The sequence below is a fragment of the Penicillium pulvis genome (assembly GCF_028828015.1).
Source record: "Penicillium pulvis strain IBT 33274 chromosome Unknown contig_7_segment1_segment0, whole genome shotgun sequence".
Lineage (NCBI taxonomy): Eukaryota > Fungi > Ascomycota > Eurotiomycetes > Eurotiales > Aspergillaceae > Penicillium > Penicillium pulvis.
The window spans coordinates 2,447,535-2,464,477 of NW_026643079.1; the positions used below are offsets into that span (position 1 = coordinate 2,447,535).

A 16,943-nucleotide genomic window follows, 5' to 3' on the forward strand; every position below is an offset into this window, starting at 1 on the left:
CGCCGGATCTGGGAAATACCCAATGGCCATCGAGAATCAATCGCCCGGTTTTCTCAATCTGAGGCAGGCGGCGGATAGATCGACAAAGAGGACGTAAGCCTCGGTGGGGCACAAGTATGACTCGTCCGTTTCACATTTACCCTTCACACCACATAACCGACCTCTCTCAAACATCAAACTCTAATACGACTTGTACCTGCAGGGAGGTTTCATATAAACAAAAACAGCGTTAATATACAGTATTCTAGGCTTAGGGCTTCGGCAATTTCAAACCCCTGAATAGCGTGTGCCTTTAACCTTTCTCCCCAGGTATCGGCTCCACATACAACGGACGTGGGCCCCTAGGGCTTCATCTGCCCACCTTCTGCCAGGATCGTCGTTGATTCGACACATCCATCACGGATAAAAGAATGTGTAGCTGTGCTCGGCAGTCTCAGAATGCCGATCTCCACCGTTCCAGAACTCAGGGCCTGGTCCAGATGTCTCAGCTAACCTTAGCGGCTGGAGATCCACCTTGACAGCAGACCAGCCAAAGGTCCCAGTCGTGGTATATAAGGCACTTCGAGCCCTCCAGAAACATTTTTTGAACCAGAGTGCTGCGCGCTTCCTTCTTTTCCAATAGCTTTTTTCGGATCATCCAGAGTTTGATACTCGACCAATTCCATTCCTTCACACAATTTCTTGATTTCGACTACATCAACCACTTTCGTTGTTTCTTCTTATCTCAACAACACATTCACCATGAAGTTCAACATTGTTTTCGGCCTTACTGCCGCCCTTTGCCTGGCTCCCAATGCCGTTGCTTGGCGCCTGCCTGGAGTATGTGTCACACTTGGTGTTTTTTGTCTCGGTTTCGGGTTAGATAGCTAACATCCATCAGCTCGACAAGCGTCAGGACGCCACCCCTACTTCTCAAATTGCCACTGGCTCTGAGCCCACCGGTACCTTCCCTTCTGGCAGCTTCGGCGGTGGTGAGGGCGGCTCTTTCCCTTCCAGCGGTGCTCAGCCCACTGGTAGCTTCGGTGGTGGTGAGGGCGGTGCATCCCCCTCTGGCGCCGCCCAGCCCTCCGGTACCTTTGGAGGATCTGGCGGCCACGGTAGCCACGGCAGCCACGGCTCTGGTAGCCATCAATCTGGCCGCCCTGGTCCTCGCCCCTCTGGTGCTGCCCCATCCGGAAGCTTTGGCGGTGGTGAGACTGGTGCCCAGCCCACTGGCGGATTCGGCGGTGAATCGGGTGCGTCCCCCTCTGGTGCTGCCCAGCCAAGTGGTAGCTTCGGTGGTGGCCAGGCCAGCTTTGTGACTGTCGCTGTTGGCCCCACCGCTACTCCTGAGGCCAGCTCCCAGGGCCAGGGCCAGAGCCAGGGCGAGTCCTCTGAGGGTTCCCAGGGCTCCCAGAGCGAGCAGGACCAGCGCGTTCACGCTCGTCAGTTCCGTGGTATTCAGGTTTAAATTTCTGCAGAATTTTGTGCTCATTTATGGCATTCTCGCTGCCTTGTGTGAGTGAGGTAAAGGGCTTTGTGTTTCTATGGCTGCTGTGCAGTTACAGAGAAAAGTACATATGTATATAGACCTATACCGCATCCACGCGAATGAGACTCTGGCATGATCCTATATATTTTTCCTCTCCTGGCTTGATATATCGTAAATTAAATGTCTCGAGCATGGCTTCCTGTTGATCGAGTATCGGAAACCCCTGTTGCATTGATCATATTGTTATTGCGCTACTAGAGTTTTTGCTCCCCCATCCACACCGCTTGGTACAGTCTTGTTTGTGGGTATCATGAAAACACGCAGGGTTTAGTCTGCGGTTCTGAAGTCTTTTCTGCTGGTGGGGACTTTCTCTTCAATCCTATCAAATGCAATTTTTCCTCTTCGGAGGAACGTTGCAAAACAGAAACTCAGGTGAATGTTCCACGCTGGATATCGAAGTAGGGATCTGATCGAAAAATGAATTCTTGTCAACGAATTGCTAGGTGAAATTCACGTTCAGCGAATAATTAGGCCGAGGGCCATCAATTGGAGTCAGAATCCGTGGCATGGTGAAGGGGGAGGAGATGAAACGGAAGAGCCTTCATGAGGCTTAATAAGAGAATGAGTAAGTAGGTGAAATGGGAAGGATCAATTATGAGTCAAGGTTACTAGGGCGAGATGTGAGGATTATATCAATATGTCTAGTGTTTCAAGTATTAATTTCGAAATAAGGAAAACTACCAACATTCAGTTACACTCATGTTAAAGTAGGCAAAAAAAAGCTTAAGCACCGTCTTACTCCAAGGTAGTCTAGTGCGAATCAATAGATCAATATTTACCTGGGCAGATACTTGATCTTACTATTGCTCTAAGTCTCGAATACTGCGCCTTGCCTAACACCGTGAGGTCATTACTGGGAGTCTTCAAGAATGAATGCCGTTAAAGTATGCACTCCCGCATGCTATTTTTCTGGATTGTTTTGACGATCTGGAGTAAATTCCTCAGACCTGCATGTAATTAAAGTCATTTATAACAGTCATAGACCTTGAATGACTTAATATTCTGACAGGAGCTTCTCAGAGTCGTTTCTAAGTCCTTATTCTGATCATGTTTTCCAAGTAAATGCGGTGGCTCCGATTGGCTACTAGCTTATGTATGCTGACTCATCCCTCTGGCACCAAATTTCCAGCAACTCGTTTTCCTTCAACATTTTCAACACTCCCGCGTAGACGGGCTCACAGCTATTACAATCGGTTTCAAACGGCTTCAAACGGATCGGAGAACCTCTGCGATCTACCTGGGTTTATGTACGCCTCGAAATGTGCCACGCCGCACCGGAACCCATCGAGTCCGTGAATCATCCACAGGCGCCTTTCGCGAGGCTTCTCGCCGTGTCATGAGAAGGTGCCTGTGCCCCGGCGGCCTCTTGCGAACTGGTCGTGGGCCAACAATCTCTTCTCGACGTGTCTCCCTTCCTTCCGCGCTCCAGACCCGACTTGCATCGGCAAAATGCAACATAAAGCCCAAAGAGTACAATTTTCTACTTAGCTACAACTCTCTACCACCGTCTCCTCTCCGGCAATGGGAAAAGTACAATATCGATTCCTGGATACCACTTTTGGAAAAATGTGTTCCACCAGCACAAAAAGGCGAGAGTCCTCCGGGTAAGCCCGAGGCTGGTGCTTCACTGCTAGACAATGCAGCCATTCTTGATCGCGGCCATACTTTGAAAGCATACATGTACCATGCGAGAAATGAAGCCAGATTAAATCTCATCAATCATCTGGGATTCAATTTGGGGCAATGGTCTTATGCATACCGCCTTCTGGGCACTTTCATCGACACTTACGAAGTGCTCATTCCTTACATGACTCCTGAGCGTCCAACATCTTGCTTTGCCTGGAAAAACACAGGACTTTCTCTTGATGAGCTTTCGGAGGCTCCTCATGATGATCTTATAATTAAACGCGAGCTGATCCCGATATATCCGCCTTCTGACAACATCCCTATTGCAATGCTGACAGGAGCTCGACCAGCAGCACGGGAATTCGCTCGCACGTTCTTGGGGGAAATATTAGTGAACCTTGGTTCGTTGGTACTGGAAGCTGCAGATCGACCAGCAGTTGAGTCCGAGCTTGCAATGTCCTGTGTTTACCGTATCCTTGCTCGTTTGCACCACCTGGACTTGATTTCCGACAGAGTTTATCAATCACCAGATGACAAAACCAATATATCATCACACCGACCACCCGGGTTACATCTGCTTACGGGCCACATTATGAGTGTTCTTTCTGACGCAGCATGGTTGGAACACGAGTCTGCACTTGCATCCGCAGCCACCGAAGCAGGAGAGGAACCCCCTTTCGTTCCTTTCAAGGTGGGAGTTCGAGAGTTGGGTCATGAGATATGGTTAGAGCTCATTCTTTGGTGCTGCGTTGAACACGGATTCAACAAACAGGGGGCTTGGTTGGTGGGTCAAATGAGCGGGCGCAAATCCCAGTCAACTTGGAACATTGAGAGCTGGGCGCCTCTTGTGGAAGCTCTTGACCTTGTGCAACAGACCAACATTAGCACTGAGCGGGTCTGGCGTCGTCCAGGCCAGGAAAACCCAGTCGTGACCCACAAGGGCTCCAAAAAGCTCCCGTTCAACGGACTTGGTCTAAGAACAATTAGCGCTGAGGTAGTTTCCAGTCTACGAAACGGGCTCTCCAATTCCGCTTACAATGGAGTTGGTTTCCATGGGTCCGCTCCTTCCGAACTGCTCACTTACGCAAAGCCTCTTACCGCTTTGCTTGACCCTCCTGGCCCTGCTGACGATCTTCGTCCTACAAGAAGGACTACGACTGGGAACATTGTCCGTATCATCGAGTCTGGCTGTCTAAAGCCAATGGAAGATCCAGTCGCGCTCGGGAAGGTGTTAGGGTCTACTCAAAATCTGGTCCCCCCGTGGGAAACGGATCCAGTGCCCTCAACAGAGGATCTGAATAACATGACGAGAGCACAACTGTATGACCAGACCGCAGCTCTAACTGGCCTATTGCAGTATAATATTAAAAGCTACAGCTACAAACGCCAAGCTACCCAGGCCTTCACCCAGTACGCGTGGCTTCAAAACATCGTTGATGCAAGCAAGGTCCACCACATTGAAGCGTTCTTTGAGCATCTCAATAGATCTCAATCTATGGATGTACCATTTTTTGATGCACAACAAATCAACACACCTCAATCGCAGCCGTCGTCCCTTCCCCAGGTGTCACTTACTACGCTGGCTGATTTACTTGATTTGGCCACTGCTGCTCGAGCCGATGATTTTGGAAACTGGTTGCTCTTAAACAACGACCTTGATGGTCCATCGATTCCACGTTCTGCATATGGCACCCAAGTTTTAGCCCCATCGATTCTTCGCTTTGCATCTGCCACGCGGAATTCCGAATTGAGCCACTCCGTGATTAAGTCATTGGAATTCCCACTTACCGTGAACACGCTCAGATCGATGGCTAACGTCCACATTGAATTTGGCGACTGGAACCGCGCGATTCTGGCCTTCGAGTATATGCGTGACTATAGGCTGAAGTCCTGGGGCTTTAGTAACCTCTTAGCCCTAGGAGCAAAGATAGTCAGGCTTGAAGGTGCCTTAAAGCTCCGGCCGGCCAGTGGATTCGAAGATACAGCACAAAAAACTTTAAGGCAAAGCCTCGACCATGCAAAACATCTTCTATTTCGCTTCTTCTCTGGGGAATTTAACACGCCTAGAAGCAAGCTACCGAGAACAAATAGCTACCAATGGAAAGCTCTTGAGCGCACGCGAACCATTTTTCGAAAAGTTCCCGGTGAGCTGGGAGTCCTTGCAGGCCAAATACAACTCGCCCGCAAACTCTCCAGTCGCGAAAGACTCCCATATGTCCCCACCGTCTCCTTTCACGTTCTTCTCACCGCCATCCTCGACGTTCACGGCTGCAAAGTCGGTCATGAATTCGCGGTCCGCTGGCTCCAAAAAACCCCCAATCCACAGAAATGGCGTCAGCGAGAAGGAGGCGTCTCCCGACTTCATCTCCACGCCGAGCGTGACTTTAAACTGCGTGATCCTGATTACAAACTCGCTTGGCATGAGCATTCCATGGCAAAGGCTGTCATTCCCGATTTGAACACGATTCGCATTCTTGTCCGGGCTGCCATGCGTGAGCTTGAAGTAACACCACAGGAGAAGATCAAGGCTGAACCGCTCCCCGCCGGTCAAGGCTACCAACTCGACGTTTCGAGATCCATCTATAAGTACCTGACCGTTGACGGCGGTAGGCCACCTGCTACAGAGATCGAGGCCATTCTCGATTGGTGTGCAGCTTTCCTTCTACGTGTTGGCATGGAAGATGCTATCGACATCGAGATCCCGGGCCATACGAGCCGTCTGCGGGGCCGTGGTGTTCTTACTGCACCTCGAGATAAACGTCTTCGGGCCCGCTTTAAGGAGATTCAAAATTCTCCTTGGATGAATGCTTTCGTTAAGGAAGTGGCAACAGATAATTGATTGTCTGGAGTGGCTAGCGAGTCCCAAAACTCGCATGTATAATATTTTGTCCTGTGGACTTTGGACAAACAGTGTATATACCCTTTTCATTTTCCATGTTCATACGATGTATTACCATTTGTTTTCCTCTCATCATATCCTCTTGCATAGCAATAGACAAAATCGAAGATTTGAGTGTAACTAAACATACTATGAACAATTGCAAGTGATGTAACCTTGAAATCATATTAGATATCATGGAAATTATCCAATCGCATAACTAGAATTAAGTCAAGTTTTTGACTAGAAATAAGGCCAATCTAGAAATCCTAGAGCCAAAGTCATAACCGAACCAATCCATCCATCCATCCTAACCTTAAATAACACCATCCCGAAACCAATCATTTGGCAGCCATGCCTAGCTAGCCAATACCATATCCCACCCATTCCTTATTTTTGAAAGTACCTCCGAATCGAAATAACCTCCTATCCCATGTCGATTATGCAAAGCACGCCATTGTTGGTATAAAGCTGTATGAGAAGAAACGTGGTAAATAGAAACCAATCAGCCATCACTGGCTGTAAGTGTGAGATTTGAAAAAGAAAAAAAAAAGAAAAAAGATAAAAAAAACCCGGCCGTAGAATATAAACTGCAAGAGATTACAAATCATCGTATCTAGGCCAGGCCTAGATACAGGATCAAATCAGAAAGCAGTCTGAGAAGAAAAGAGAAAGAAAAAAAAAAGAATAGAAGAAAAAGAAGAAAAAGAAGAAAAAAAGGAAAAAAAGGACATAGTTTTCGGTACTTCATCATTCATCGACATGAATCATTCAGAATTTGTTTTTCCGTAAGAGATCAATACTGATCCCAATGATGATCTTCATTCGAATAAGGAAAGAAAGAGCGAATAAATTCGCCACTGATGGGGTCATATGGGAAGTATAAATCGTCCGTCATTTGAGCATCGCCTGTGTATGAGGACATGAGATCGGACGGTTGCATCTCCGTGTAACCCAGATGATTGTTTGCATGGTCCACGCCGAACTCGGCGGGTGGGTGATTGACCAAAGACAAGTCTTCGAAGTGTGGATTCCAAAGACCTGATGTTGAGGGGGTGATATCCTCGGTAGAGGGCTGTGGGTTTTCGAGGGAAAGTGTGGAAGCAGGTGCGTTTTGGTAGGGGTGAGAAGGCATGTCGCTGATGTCAAACTTCATGCCGACAGCCAGACGACGCAAAGAGATGTCACACAGCTGCCATGCGCGTCGTGAGGCGACACTGTACTGGGACATGGCGAAGAGCCATCGGATGGCTTTTTTGGATAAGGCAATGAAGTTCTGCTCTTCCTCTGGCATGTGGACACATCCAAAAGCGAGCTCGAGTAGGAGGACCGTTGCGGCTTGCATGAGGTAGTGCAAGATGCACCACCACGGAGCAACTTCATACAGTTGAATAGCATTGGGCTCCTCGGGAATAAGATCGAGCATGAGGTGGGCAGACTCTAGGGTCAGCTCTGCCATGTCATGGCTGAAGGCTGATCTTTCCGCAGGGCTTTTCTTCTGTGCGTCACGCCGGCAGAGACATGGGCGTCCCAATGTAATTCGTGCACTGTAGTAGTGGAATGCCAGGGCTAGTTTGTAACGAAGTCGGTCGGCGCCTTCATCTTCCTTCTTGGTGAAGTCGAGTGCAGTCGGAAGACTGTGGTACCAAAGATCGATTCGACACCTCAGCTCGCCGATTCGATTCTCGATGTGTGTCCAGGGTACCATTACACAATCCACCGAATACACTTTGTTCACAATTTCTTGCACGACGACAGCCAGATCACAGTAGTAAAGATGGCAAAGACCAGCGCTGACAGGAACGCTTTTCACCCAAGAGTTGTCGCGTTCACGGCTTTTATGAGTAGCCTCTTTGCCTCCAGTAGGGTTGAGGGGCATATGTCGGATCCAGGAACTGGCCATTACCTTGTTGATGCGGTCATCTCGGATGACCGAATCGTTGAGTAATTCAGCTGCCGCTGGTTCTGTAAGTTTGTCCTCGTCAAATGGCAGTGGCAGGGGTGTGGTGCAAATTCCATCCAGAATACAGGAGGCACGACCGGTCATTATTCCCAGAAGGTGCTCAAATGTGTACAAACACCACCAGACTCGGTAGCGAGCCTCTTTAGAAACACTCGGTGTTGTAGGGCTGCTATTTTTCATATTGATACCCAGGGTGATTGCAGACCGAACTGCCAACGCAGAAATTCTCCATGCACGGTTGATCTGGTCTGATGATAGCAAGTAGAAGGCGATCAAGCCCTCTACTTGGACCTGCTGGAGATCAGGATGGCTGAATAAAACTTCGCCATTCATGCTGAGGATCCTGGCCCGATTCAGATACAAGAAATGATCTTTTTCATCTCCATGCCATGGTGCCTCAATCAAATGGGAGTGTTTCGAGCCAATGGCAAAGATCATGTTCAGAATGGCAAGCCATTTGTCACCGGGTTGCGCGTTACTTTCGTAAAATGTCTTATACTGCGCAGTAAAGAGAGGTCGGTTAATGATAGGGAAAAATGGGTTGACGGTTCGCAGATAAGCATCGAAAAGGTGATCGGCGTGTTCTCGTTGAGGAACCGCATACACATCAATAGGTCCCGGAACATTAATGTCCAAATCATCGAGATGGTAGTTAACGGCGTGGAGGGCGAGATCATCATCTTGTCGCTTGCTTTGGCCCGGCTCTAGAGATCCTGGCAGCCCATGCGCTCGGTGTTCTGCTTCTCTTTGAAGCCGTTGCATCCAGGTCACCTCAGAATTCTTTCCCATGTATCCAGTCGCCCGCGTGTTTTCATTTCGGTTCAGATCCTCCTCCACTCGATCGATTGCCTCCAAGGATCCAATCGATGAAGGGGAGCTGAAATCGTCCGCTTCTGGAACCTCGTCCTGAGGGGTAACAGAGTGAGATTGGGCACTGCTGGGCGAGTAGTCTACATCCAAACCATGCTGCAAAGAGTTAATGACTGTTATATATATCGACAGCATAAGGACATACCTTGTCCAGCAAGCTTTTGATCCGGTCCGCCACACGGGACTCCACAAGAGTACCCAAGTCCTTCAATAGAATTTCATAATCGTAGGCTTTTTCAGTAAGTTTTTCGACTTGTCTAAACACAATAAAGATTAGCTCCAATTGGAAACGATCGATTCTCGGTATCCTACTTTTTTGTTTTTTCTTTCCATCCAACAGGGTAATTACAAGTCGCCCTGAGTTCACGGCACTGTCGACAAACAGGAGTGTCGCCACTGCATTTTGTCTTGCGTTGGCGACAAGATTCACAGGCACGAGGCACCCGACGATTATATCGCGGGGTGACTCCTCCTCGGTGGCGCGGGATGGCAACTTTAGCGTGCGAACCATTTCCAACGGTCGAAGCTGTATCGGCGACGGAGGGGGTTGAGAAGGGAAGGTGGAGGGAAGCTGCAGTTGCTGGTTTTGGGCGCCGTTTCCATTTACGACACCATCCCCCGGCGGATGTTGGGGCGGCTCCTCCATCGTCATGATGGCGGGCGGTTTAGGCTGTGAAGATTCGCAATAGAGTGAGAGCGCAGATTATCTCCGATAGAGGGTACTGTTATCGGCGCGATGCGATTCGTTGGCTCGGGTTGCCGAAATTGGATCGCGCGGCCTCGAAGCTGGCCTACAGAGTGTTGTGACACATCTGGATGGATTGTAGTCGATAGCAGGGATGTTTTAATGGAATTTAGGATAGCGACCGTTGAGATGAAACGGGTCGGGGTGGCGGGGAATTAAAGTGCCACTTGATTGGAAGTTGGAAGTTGGCAGGAGGCTTAGGTAAGGATATGAATTCAGATTTCAAATGTTCCATGGTTTTGCGAGACGCCTTTCGCATACAAATAAGATAGGTCGCTTTTTGCCCTTTTGTCGATAAAAATAAAATAGATATCCGATAAACCAAGATCTCCCATCTCATCTACCCGTCCAGGGCGATTAGAAAAAAAAAATCAGACAAACAAATGTGTATATGTACAAGAATAAGAATGAGAGGTGAAAAGGTGAAAAGCACGGCGGGGAGATGAGAGCCGAATATGCGAAGGTTTAAAGGCGATAATAGGGTATAACGACAAGAACGGCTCTCAAAAGACGAGAGGAGAGTAGAAATAAAGAAAAGAGGAGAGTGGAGCAGTCCGAATATCACAAGCAAGATTGTTTAGATTTCGCCAAACATTTCATCAAGCTCGTCAACCTCGACGGTCTCCGGGTTCTGCAACTCTCTCCAAGAATCGGAAGCGAACACAGTCTCAGTATCCATATTGGAAAAGGCACGGGGGCCAAGGCTGAGTTTCTCGTGCGATTCAGTCAGATCCGACATCTTCAAATCCACATCGGGGAAACCGCTGTTCAGCATGTCAAGCGAGCGCTTGAGAGTCGAAACGGGCGCGGCATCTGGATCAGTGGGAAGGCTAATCTGAGGAGCAGCTGGGAGAGAGCCAGCCCTTTCCTCGCAGTCATCAACTACGCTCGTTCCAGACGAGACGGAGGATGCGATCGAGGTCAGAGAAGGCGAAGGGGAGGTGCCGAAAAGAGTGGCGGCAGCGGCCTCATCTAGATCTTGAGCCCCATTATCGGCAGCGTTCATGTGTGAGAAATAATCATTAAACTCCTCTTCACCGTGGATAGAGGGAGACATCGAGCCACCATTTATAGGGGAATCAATGCTCATATCTTCGTCCATGGAACTGAGGCCTTCGGAAAGAACGGAGAGACCCCGCTCCGACTGATCCCGGCTGGCCTTTTCCTCAGACGCACGCTCGCGAACAGCACTGGCGGTCTGAGTGAATTCCTTCTCATCACCCTCCAGGGGCGGGGAGGCGGCACGGTTCGAGTGCATCAGGCGTGTATGACTAGAGGGGTCGGGGAACTGGTCTGAGGCAGAACCCCGGTTGGCGGGACTATGCAAATCGACATCCTCCTCCCCTTCATAGTCGGGGGATGAAAGATCCACCTCAGGGCTGGGACTGCGCTGGCGCGAAATTAAATCTTCATCGTCTTGATCCAGACTTGAGACGCTAGGAGTAATGTTCTTGCCGTCAATGCCGATCAAGTCGTCATTTTCCGGAATAGGTTGACGAGGGAAGGTCGTCAAATAGTAATACACTTTGCGTGGGTGGATTAAAATAAGTTCTTTGGCCATAGGACACGGCGCGAGGGCGGTCCAAGGTCTCTTCATGTACGCTGCCAGTCGGGAAGACAGTAGCGCAGCGGGATTCGCGGAACTTTTAGACCCCACACGTTAGCAATGAAGCGATTCCAATTTTGGGGGTTGAGAACTTACTTGGCGACAGTCGCATTCAATGACACTAGAACAGCAGCCAGCTCCTTAACAAGATGGGGGCGATTCCCAGTCTTCTCGAGCTGATTAATCACCGCGACCACAATATCATCATTGATGCCCTCTGTATCAATCTTAGGCGCATCACCATTTAACGGCGAAGGAGGTGGTGTATGTTCGAAGGCTCCGTGCCGACCCGCGCGCACGATAGATCCCTTCTCCGTAGATGGTTCAGGCGATAATGAAGTATGCGACCGCTTGACTTTTTTGGCCGGGTGGTCTTCAGATGCACCTTTTGAAACGGAGGAAGAACGACGTGACGAGTTGGGGAGGTGGATGCCTAGCGATGGGAGAGACAACGACTTGCGACGGGTATTGTACGGCATAGTGAGGTGATGGGAAGATTTAGAACAAAGGAGGGAAGATTCAGAGAGTTAATAACGAAGAAATCAACAATAATAATGTAATAAAACAGTTTCACTCGGAGAGGTCTCGCGAGGATGTAGGTTAAGGGGGGGAAGTAAAAGGGAAGATGCGAGCTACTGAAGGCGAATTACAACCTGAGGAATCTCAAGCAGAGAGTGGAAACAGTGGATTCTTACTTTTTTTTTTTTTTTTTTGGTAATCTATAAAGTTGGTAATTACCAAAACATGCGGTTTAGAATTGATGTGGCGCTGATTGGCCTGGAAACTATTTTTCTGGATTTTTCTTACGGCATGCTCTTGCTTAACCACGGATGTCGATCGAGATTTCCCGGTTGCTCGGAGCTATTCTCCTTGAATAATCTTTATGCCAAAGTAAGACTTACCAGCTGAGTCAGTATAAAATTCTGACTCTATAATACCTTGTCATATTATCCTACGCCGATGCTACTCTAGATCAGCAGAGGAACAGAGATGAAACTCATGCAGGGATGTGAAATGCTGAAAATTTTTCGACTCGAAATTCCAGGCGGTGAGTGGATCCATGTCAGGATTAGTCTGCGTATTTTCATTATTCCATACCATTAGTCCACCTCCATTCCCTCTTGGGCCTTAGTGCATGCCGATGGGCCAAGAGGCAAAAAAAATAAACCCATAGTGGGGGGGGAGCCATGTGTCCCATCACCCAAAATGGTTTCTATGGCCCATAGTGCTCCAGCTTGAACTCCATCAGCTCCGTTATACATCACACTTCACCACTCAGAACCCGCTGGCGGAGAGGATGATATGGGTCTCCCTGTGATCTCATTGGCTCTCTAGATTGAGAGACAGCACTGGGCGAACGGCGCATCCCAGCTCCGTTCCTTGTATGCCGATTATGCATTAGATCTGTCAATGGTTGCTAGGTGACCAGTCGTCTGATAGTATCTTGACCGCTGCTCCTAATTTAGATACCGAGGTATGTCCTACTGATAATATCCGACACCGACTCAATGCAGTTCGAAGTTTTGTTGTGTTTTCGTTGGTTTCCATTACTCTTCGTTTCTCGTGCCGTGCACGCGAGCCAACCCGAGACCTCCGGGCAAAAACACCGGTTCCCAAAAAAGATCCCTAGCGTCGCCGTTTGGGGCAGCCTCCACTCGGTGGATCCCCGGCCGAATTCATGTACTGTATTGTATTGCCGCGTTAGCAAGGGGATGCGCGCAGTAGCGCCTCGGGGGGAACAGGGAGAGCCTCGCCACCCTGCACAAGCTGAGAAAATGATACCCCGTACGCCTCTTTCTGCACGATCGCCCAACTCAGTTTACGTTCTTTGTTTGACTTTCTTAGCTTTCAAACTAAAAAACAAATCTACATCACATCCTTCCTGTTGGTACCCGCCATGAAGTAATCATGGCCTGAGGGGGGGAAAGGCTTATCCTATTTTCCCCCCTTTGGCTCCATCCGTCGACGTAGATATGATGACAACCTCATTTTAGTGCCCCCCCTAAACTGGATATATCGTCGCCCCTATAGCTGAGATGGAGTAGATCTAGCTGCCCCGTCATTATTGTCATTGCGATAGTTCTGTAGTCATCAATTGCTCAAAGACTGGCTGTGGACATTGCTCGCCTTTTTTGATTTTATCTTGGCGTCCAGCAAGGGCGGGTAGAAGCATTACAGCATATGCAGATTTGGGATAACCATTCCAGAGATCCCTACCCTTTGTAGGTTTCTGTTATGTAGGAAATATAACGGTCCAATCCTATCGCGCTGTTTGTATGATCCTGGTGATGACATCGTTCACTTCTGGGGAGGGGAAAGTTACGCTCCATGCTCAACACCTCAACCATGGATTCCACATTTGCCCTCGCATCAGCCCATTGTCGGCCGAAGAACGATCGGTTTATCTGATGCATTCTGTACTTTGCCGCTCGAGGGCCTGCAGGTGGATATCGTAATTCTCCGCATCTCCACAGTCTTATGTGGCCCATCCTGCATCCTGCGATGCAATTAGGTTTTGCAATCTTGCTGGGTCTTTGCGCCATGCAATGTTTGACTCTTGGTTGATTTCGCGCATTGGGGCAAGCCATTCTTAGACTAAACTTAGAGATCTACATATGTCTACATCATCAATCGGAGTTGTCCGATCCCCGTCTCGATATGGCAATACACTTTGAATCTAGACTTTTTGATACTTGTCTTCCCAAGGCTCACATCATTACGGGTCCAGCTTGCATATATTTTTAATCTATATTCTGACTCCATGTGGCAACCTCCATATCAAACCCTTGGAACCTCAAATACATGTCAGATGCAAACATTGAAACCACATCAACCAGTACATGGTAAACAAATAGAATCCTTGCTTCATGCCATGTCTCAACACGGTTGCATTAACTTCAATCGCTGCGACAACGGCAAATCCAAGACATATAGATACACCCCTGCAGGCGATCTGCGACCTGCATATCACAACTGATCCAGATTGGAAGGCTATTTGCTCCGTGATGCCGTCGTTTGTATCTCGGGTCGCGTAGACCCAGTGTCCAGTAGGATCGTATTGCGACCCCTCTTCATTGGTTTAAGGAAGTGAGTAGCTGATCTTATCTACATATCCTGCTTGGTTTACTTTTAGTGTCAATCTTTCCTTGGGTGATTGGTGGATTCCTCAGTAGTTGGTACGCTAGTTGTTAGTGTTTTTCGGATAGATCAGTCGCGACTTCCAAGGTTTTCCAACGTTCTAGTGCGGGGATATTACGTTTACTTCAACTCTCTCGGGCTCGCTTGCCCAAGTGATGCTAGTAAGGTAATGGCGGTGTTTTGACTAGTGCATACATATTATATCAACTGGTTTCATTTGCCCCGCATTCATCATTCTGCGACAAGTCAGCCAGAACGATGGGTCGGTGCAGTATGACAGGTCAAGATTCTGGAGCATTTATCCGCACCTTTAATGCAGGTGATATCAAGTATCATTGTTTCCTTGGAAGGTTGCCTACTGCCAACTGCCAGGAGGTAATCTGAACTACTGTATGCCACATGCATGCATCATGATGCATGTGCGGTCCAAGGTCTAATATTGGTCTAATATTGTACATCGCTTCTAGATATTTACACGTCGATAGATAGGAGCCCATGAACAAGAGGCCAAAGCCACTCGTAAACACGGACAAACCCTCTACTCAGAACTCGCTCTCGGGCGCAACACATACCGCCAAGTGGTTCCAAAATGCCACCGCTTCTCCTCCACAATCTCCAATCCACTCTCCTTCACGATAGCCCCAATATCACGGTTCCACCAACAACCATGTCTATCCGCATGCGCAGGAGCAAGGTTATCCAAAATTCGATTCAACCAATCATAGTGCGACCGCCCATGCTCCAACAACAAAATGCGACCATTCTTCGGCTCCGTAATCTCCCCCAAATGCCTTAATGTACGCACAGGATCAGGCATCGAGCACAGTCCCATGGTCTGTACAATAGAATCGTAATAAGCCTTCTTATTCTCTCCCCTTGGGGGCCCAATAGTAACAGTAACAGACGCCGCATCCTGCGCTCGGAACGTAACAGGAGGACTCTGGGATTTATACCCAGGATGTAGCGCTTCGAACTTCTCTTCTGCGATGGCGACCATTTGTGGACTCAGGTCCACAAATGTAAGCGTGCGACATCCCAGGATTGCGGCTTTGCCATCTTCGTCTACGCCTCGGCGTTCCCCGAGGTCGTAGTACTCGAGGTTACGTCCTGTGCCGCAGCTTACTTCGAGGACGTCTCCGCGCGCGAGACGAATGAGATCTGCGCGCTTGGAGCCCATGCGCATGGCTTTCTCTGAGAGCTCGACTTCTGCGTCGAAGGTTGGTGCTGTGGTGTTGTACCGGTCTGAGACGTCGGTGGGAATATCCAGAGCCTGTGATTTGGAGACTTCACGACGGTAAGACGCGTAGAGGAAGCCGCAGTAGCTGCTGATTCCTAGGACTGAGATGCCTAGGAATGTCATAAGGCGAGGTGACATGGTTGGGCCTTTGTAATTTGGATTTGGATGGCCTTCTGGTTCTGCTTTGGAAGGCCTCCTTGAAATTGGGGGTCTTTGGCTAGAAGGGATGTTAGATTGATGAAGCATGAAACTACGTTAGAACTAGGACTTACCTTGGTCTTCGGGGTCGAGGTGCTTGTGCTTGGTTTTGTACGCCTCTGCGGGCCATAGTGGAGGGCCATTTGGGCCTGAAGAAGGCCCTTCCTATTTGCGTTGCGTTCATCGCGGCAATGTTCGGACCACTTCGTCCTTTCAATGTACAATCCAATGCCAGCTGGGTGCTTGTTTCCAATTTTTGACCAATTGGCTTGCTCTATCCTCAACCTTCCGAGTTATATTGCGAATGGAGCGTCCAATGCCCAGAAAGAAAAATCAGGAGCGCGTAGGATGCGACCAGACTAGGTGTTGCAAGGGCGGCGTTACTGCTCGCAGGATTTTAGCACGCGTCTCGGCAGTCAGGACCGAGACCGGTTCTTTCACTTTGATCTGGAAAAGCGAGGTAGTGAGGCTCCGCAGTCCTTAGTTTTCTGGACAAATTGGAGAACTGTCGAGACCCGGGCGCGATAAGTGATTCCGTTATCGCGCACCGATAAGACGTGAGAACATCACGGCAGTACAGTCGATACATTTGATTCCTCAAAAAAAAAAATCATATTCCTGCACATTTGGATATCTGTTAAATCACTCGAAAGTACTTGCTTCATCTGAACAGTCACAATGAGTTCTGATTTGAGAGTGCAGATTATCTAATGCTCCAACCTATGAAGGTTGATATATATATACACTCGCAGATTCGATCGTGGGACCTATACCAAATGGCATGATGGGTTGTGTATTACTATACTACGTTTTATCCTGAATAAGTTTGCCAAAATATGCATAGTTCAAATGCTTATTCCGGTCTGGATGGATGCCTATCAATACTCAGAAGTATGAACTAAGCCTCTGTTAAATCTGTTTCTTCTTTCTTCAACTACCCAACCTTCTCCAAGTGACTCAGTTTCACGTACATTGTTTCATACTATCCCCAGTCACCAACCAACCAGCTTCTGAGGTCAGCCTTCCTCAGTGGCTCGCAATTTGTGTGGCCGAAAATGGGCTTGAGGTGGAAGTGAGAAGTCGAAAGGCGACATTCGACCGATCTAGACACTTTACAGCAGCCTTGGTCCGGTTACACTAGCTCAAGAGGA

General features: G+C 48.7%; 5 protein-coding genes across 5 annotated transcripts; 2 read left to right on the plus strand and 3 right to left on the minus strand.

The window, feature by feature from the left end:
- Window positions 1-194: 194 nt before the first annotated feature.
- Window positions 195-1,609, plus strand: N7503_008889 (uncharacterized protein). Its single transcript, XM_057068436.1, has 2 exons — window positions 195-819; window positions 881-1,609. The coding sequence occupies exons 1-2, from the start codon at window positions 742-744 to the stop codon at window positions 1,448-1,450; spliced, it is 648 nt and encodes a 215-aa protein (XP_056919291.1). The 5' UTR covers window positions 195-741; the 3' UTR covers window positions 1,451-1,609.
- Window positions 1,610-2,867: 1,258 nt separating this feature from the next.
- Window positions 2,868-5,996, plus strand: N7503_008890 (uncharacterized protein; the record flags this gene model as incomplete). Its single annotated transcript, XM_057068437.1, has 1 exon — window positions 2,868-5,996. The coding sequence occupies one exon, from the start codon at window positions 2,868-2,870 to the stop codon at window positions 5,994-5,996; it is 3,129 nt and encodes a 1,042-aa protein (XP_056919292.1).
- An 835-nt stretch (window positions 5,997-6,831) lies between these two features.
- On the minus strand, window positions 6,832-9,520 carry N7503_008891 (fungal specific transcription factor domain-containing protein; the record flags this gene model as incomplete). The annotated part of the gene is made up of 4 exons (XM_057068438.1): window positions 6,832-8,964; window positions 9,014-9,125; window positions 9,181-9,264; window positions 9,312-9,520. The coding sequence occupies 4 exons, from the start codon at window positions 9,518-9,520 to the stop codon at window positions 6,832-6,834; spliced, it is 2,538 nt and encodes an 845-aa protein (XP_056919293.1).
- Window positions 9,521-10,190: 670 nt separating this feature from the next.
- On the minus strand, window positions 10,191-11,819 carry N7503_008892 (uncharacterized protein; the record flags this gene model as incomplete). Its single annotated transcript, XM_057068439.1, has 2 exons — window positions 11,316-11,819; window positions 10,191-11,256 (listed from the first exon to the last, which is right to left on the minus strand). The coding sequence occupies exons 1-2, from the start codon at window positions 11,696-11,698 to the stop codon at window positions 10,191-10,193; spliced, it is 1,449 nt and encodes a 482-aa protein (XP_056919294.1). The 5' UTR covers window positions 11,699-11,819.
- A 3,076-nt stretch (window positions 11,820-14,895) lies between these two features.
- N7503_008893 (class I SAM-dependent methyltransferase) lies at window positions 14,896-15,922 on the minus strand (the record flags this gene model as incomplete). Its single annotated transcript, XM_057068440.1, has 2 exons — window positions 14,896-15,811; window positions 15,867-15,922. 2 exons carry the CDS (start codon window positions 15,920-15,922, stop codon window positions 14,896-14,898), a joined length of 972 nt encoding a protein of 323 aa, XP_056919295.1.
- Window positions 15,923-16,943: the final 1,021 nt, after the last annotated feature.

Coding starts and splice junctions, on each gene's coding strand:
- N7503_008889 (XM_057068436.1), top strand. CDS start 742: ATGAAGTTCAACATTGTTTTCGGCCTTACTGCCGCCCTTTGCCTGGCT. Junction 820..880: donor TTGCTTGGCGCCTGCCTGGA/GTATGTGTCACA, acceptor AACATCCATCAG/CTCGACAAGCGTCAGGACGC.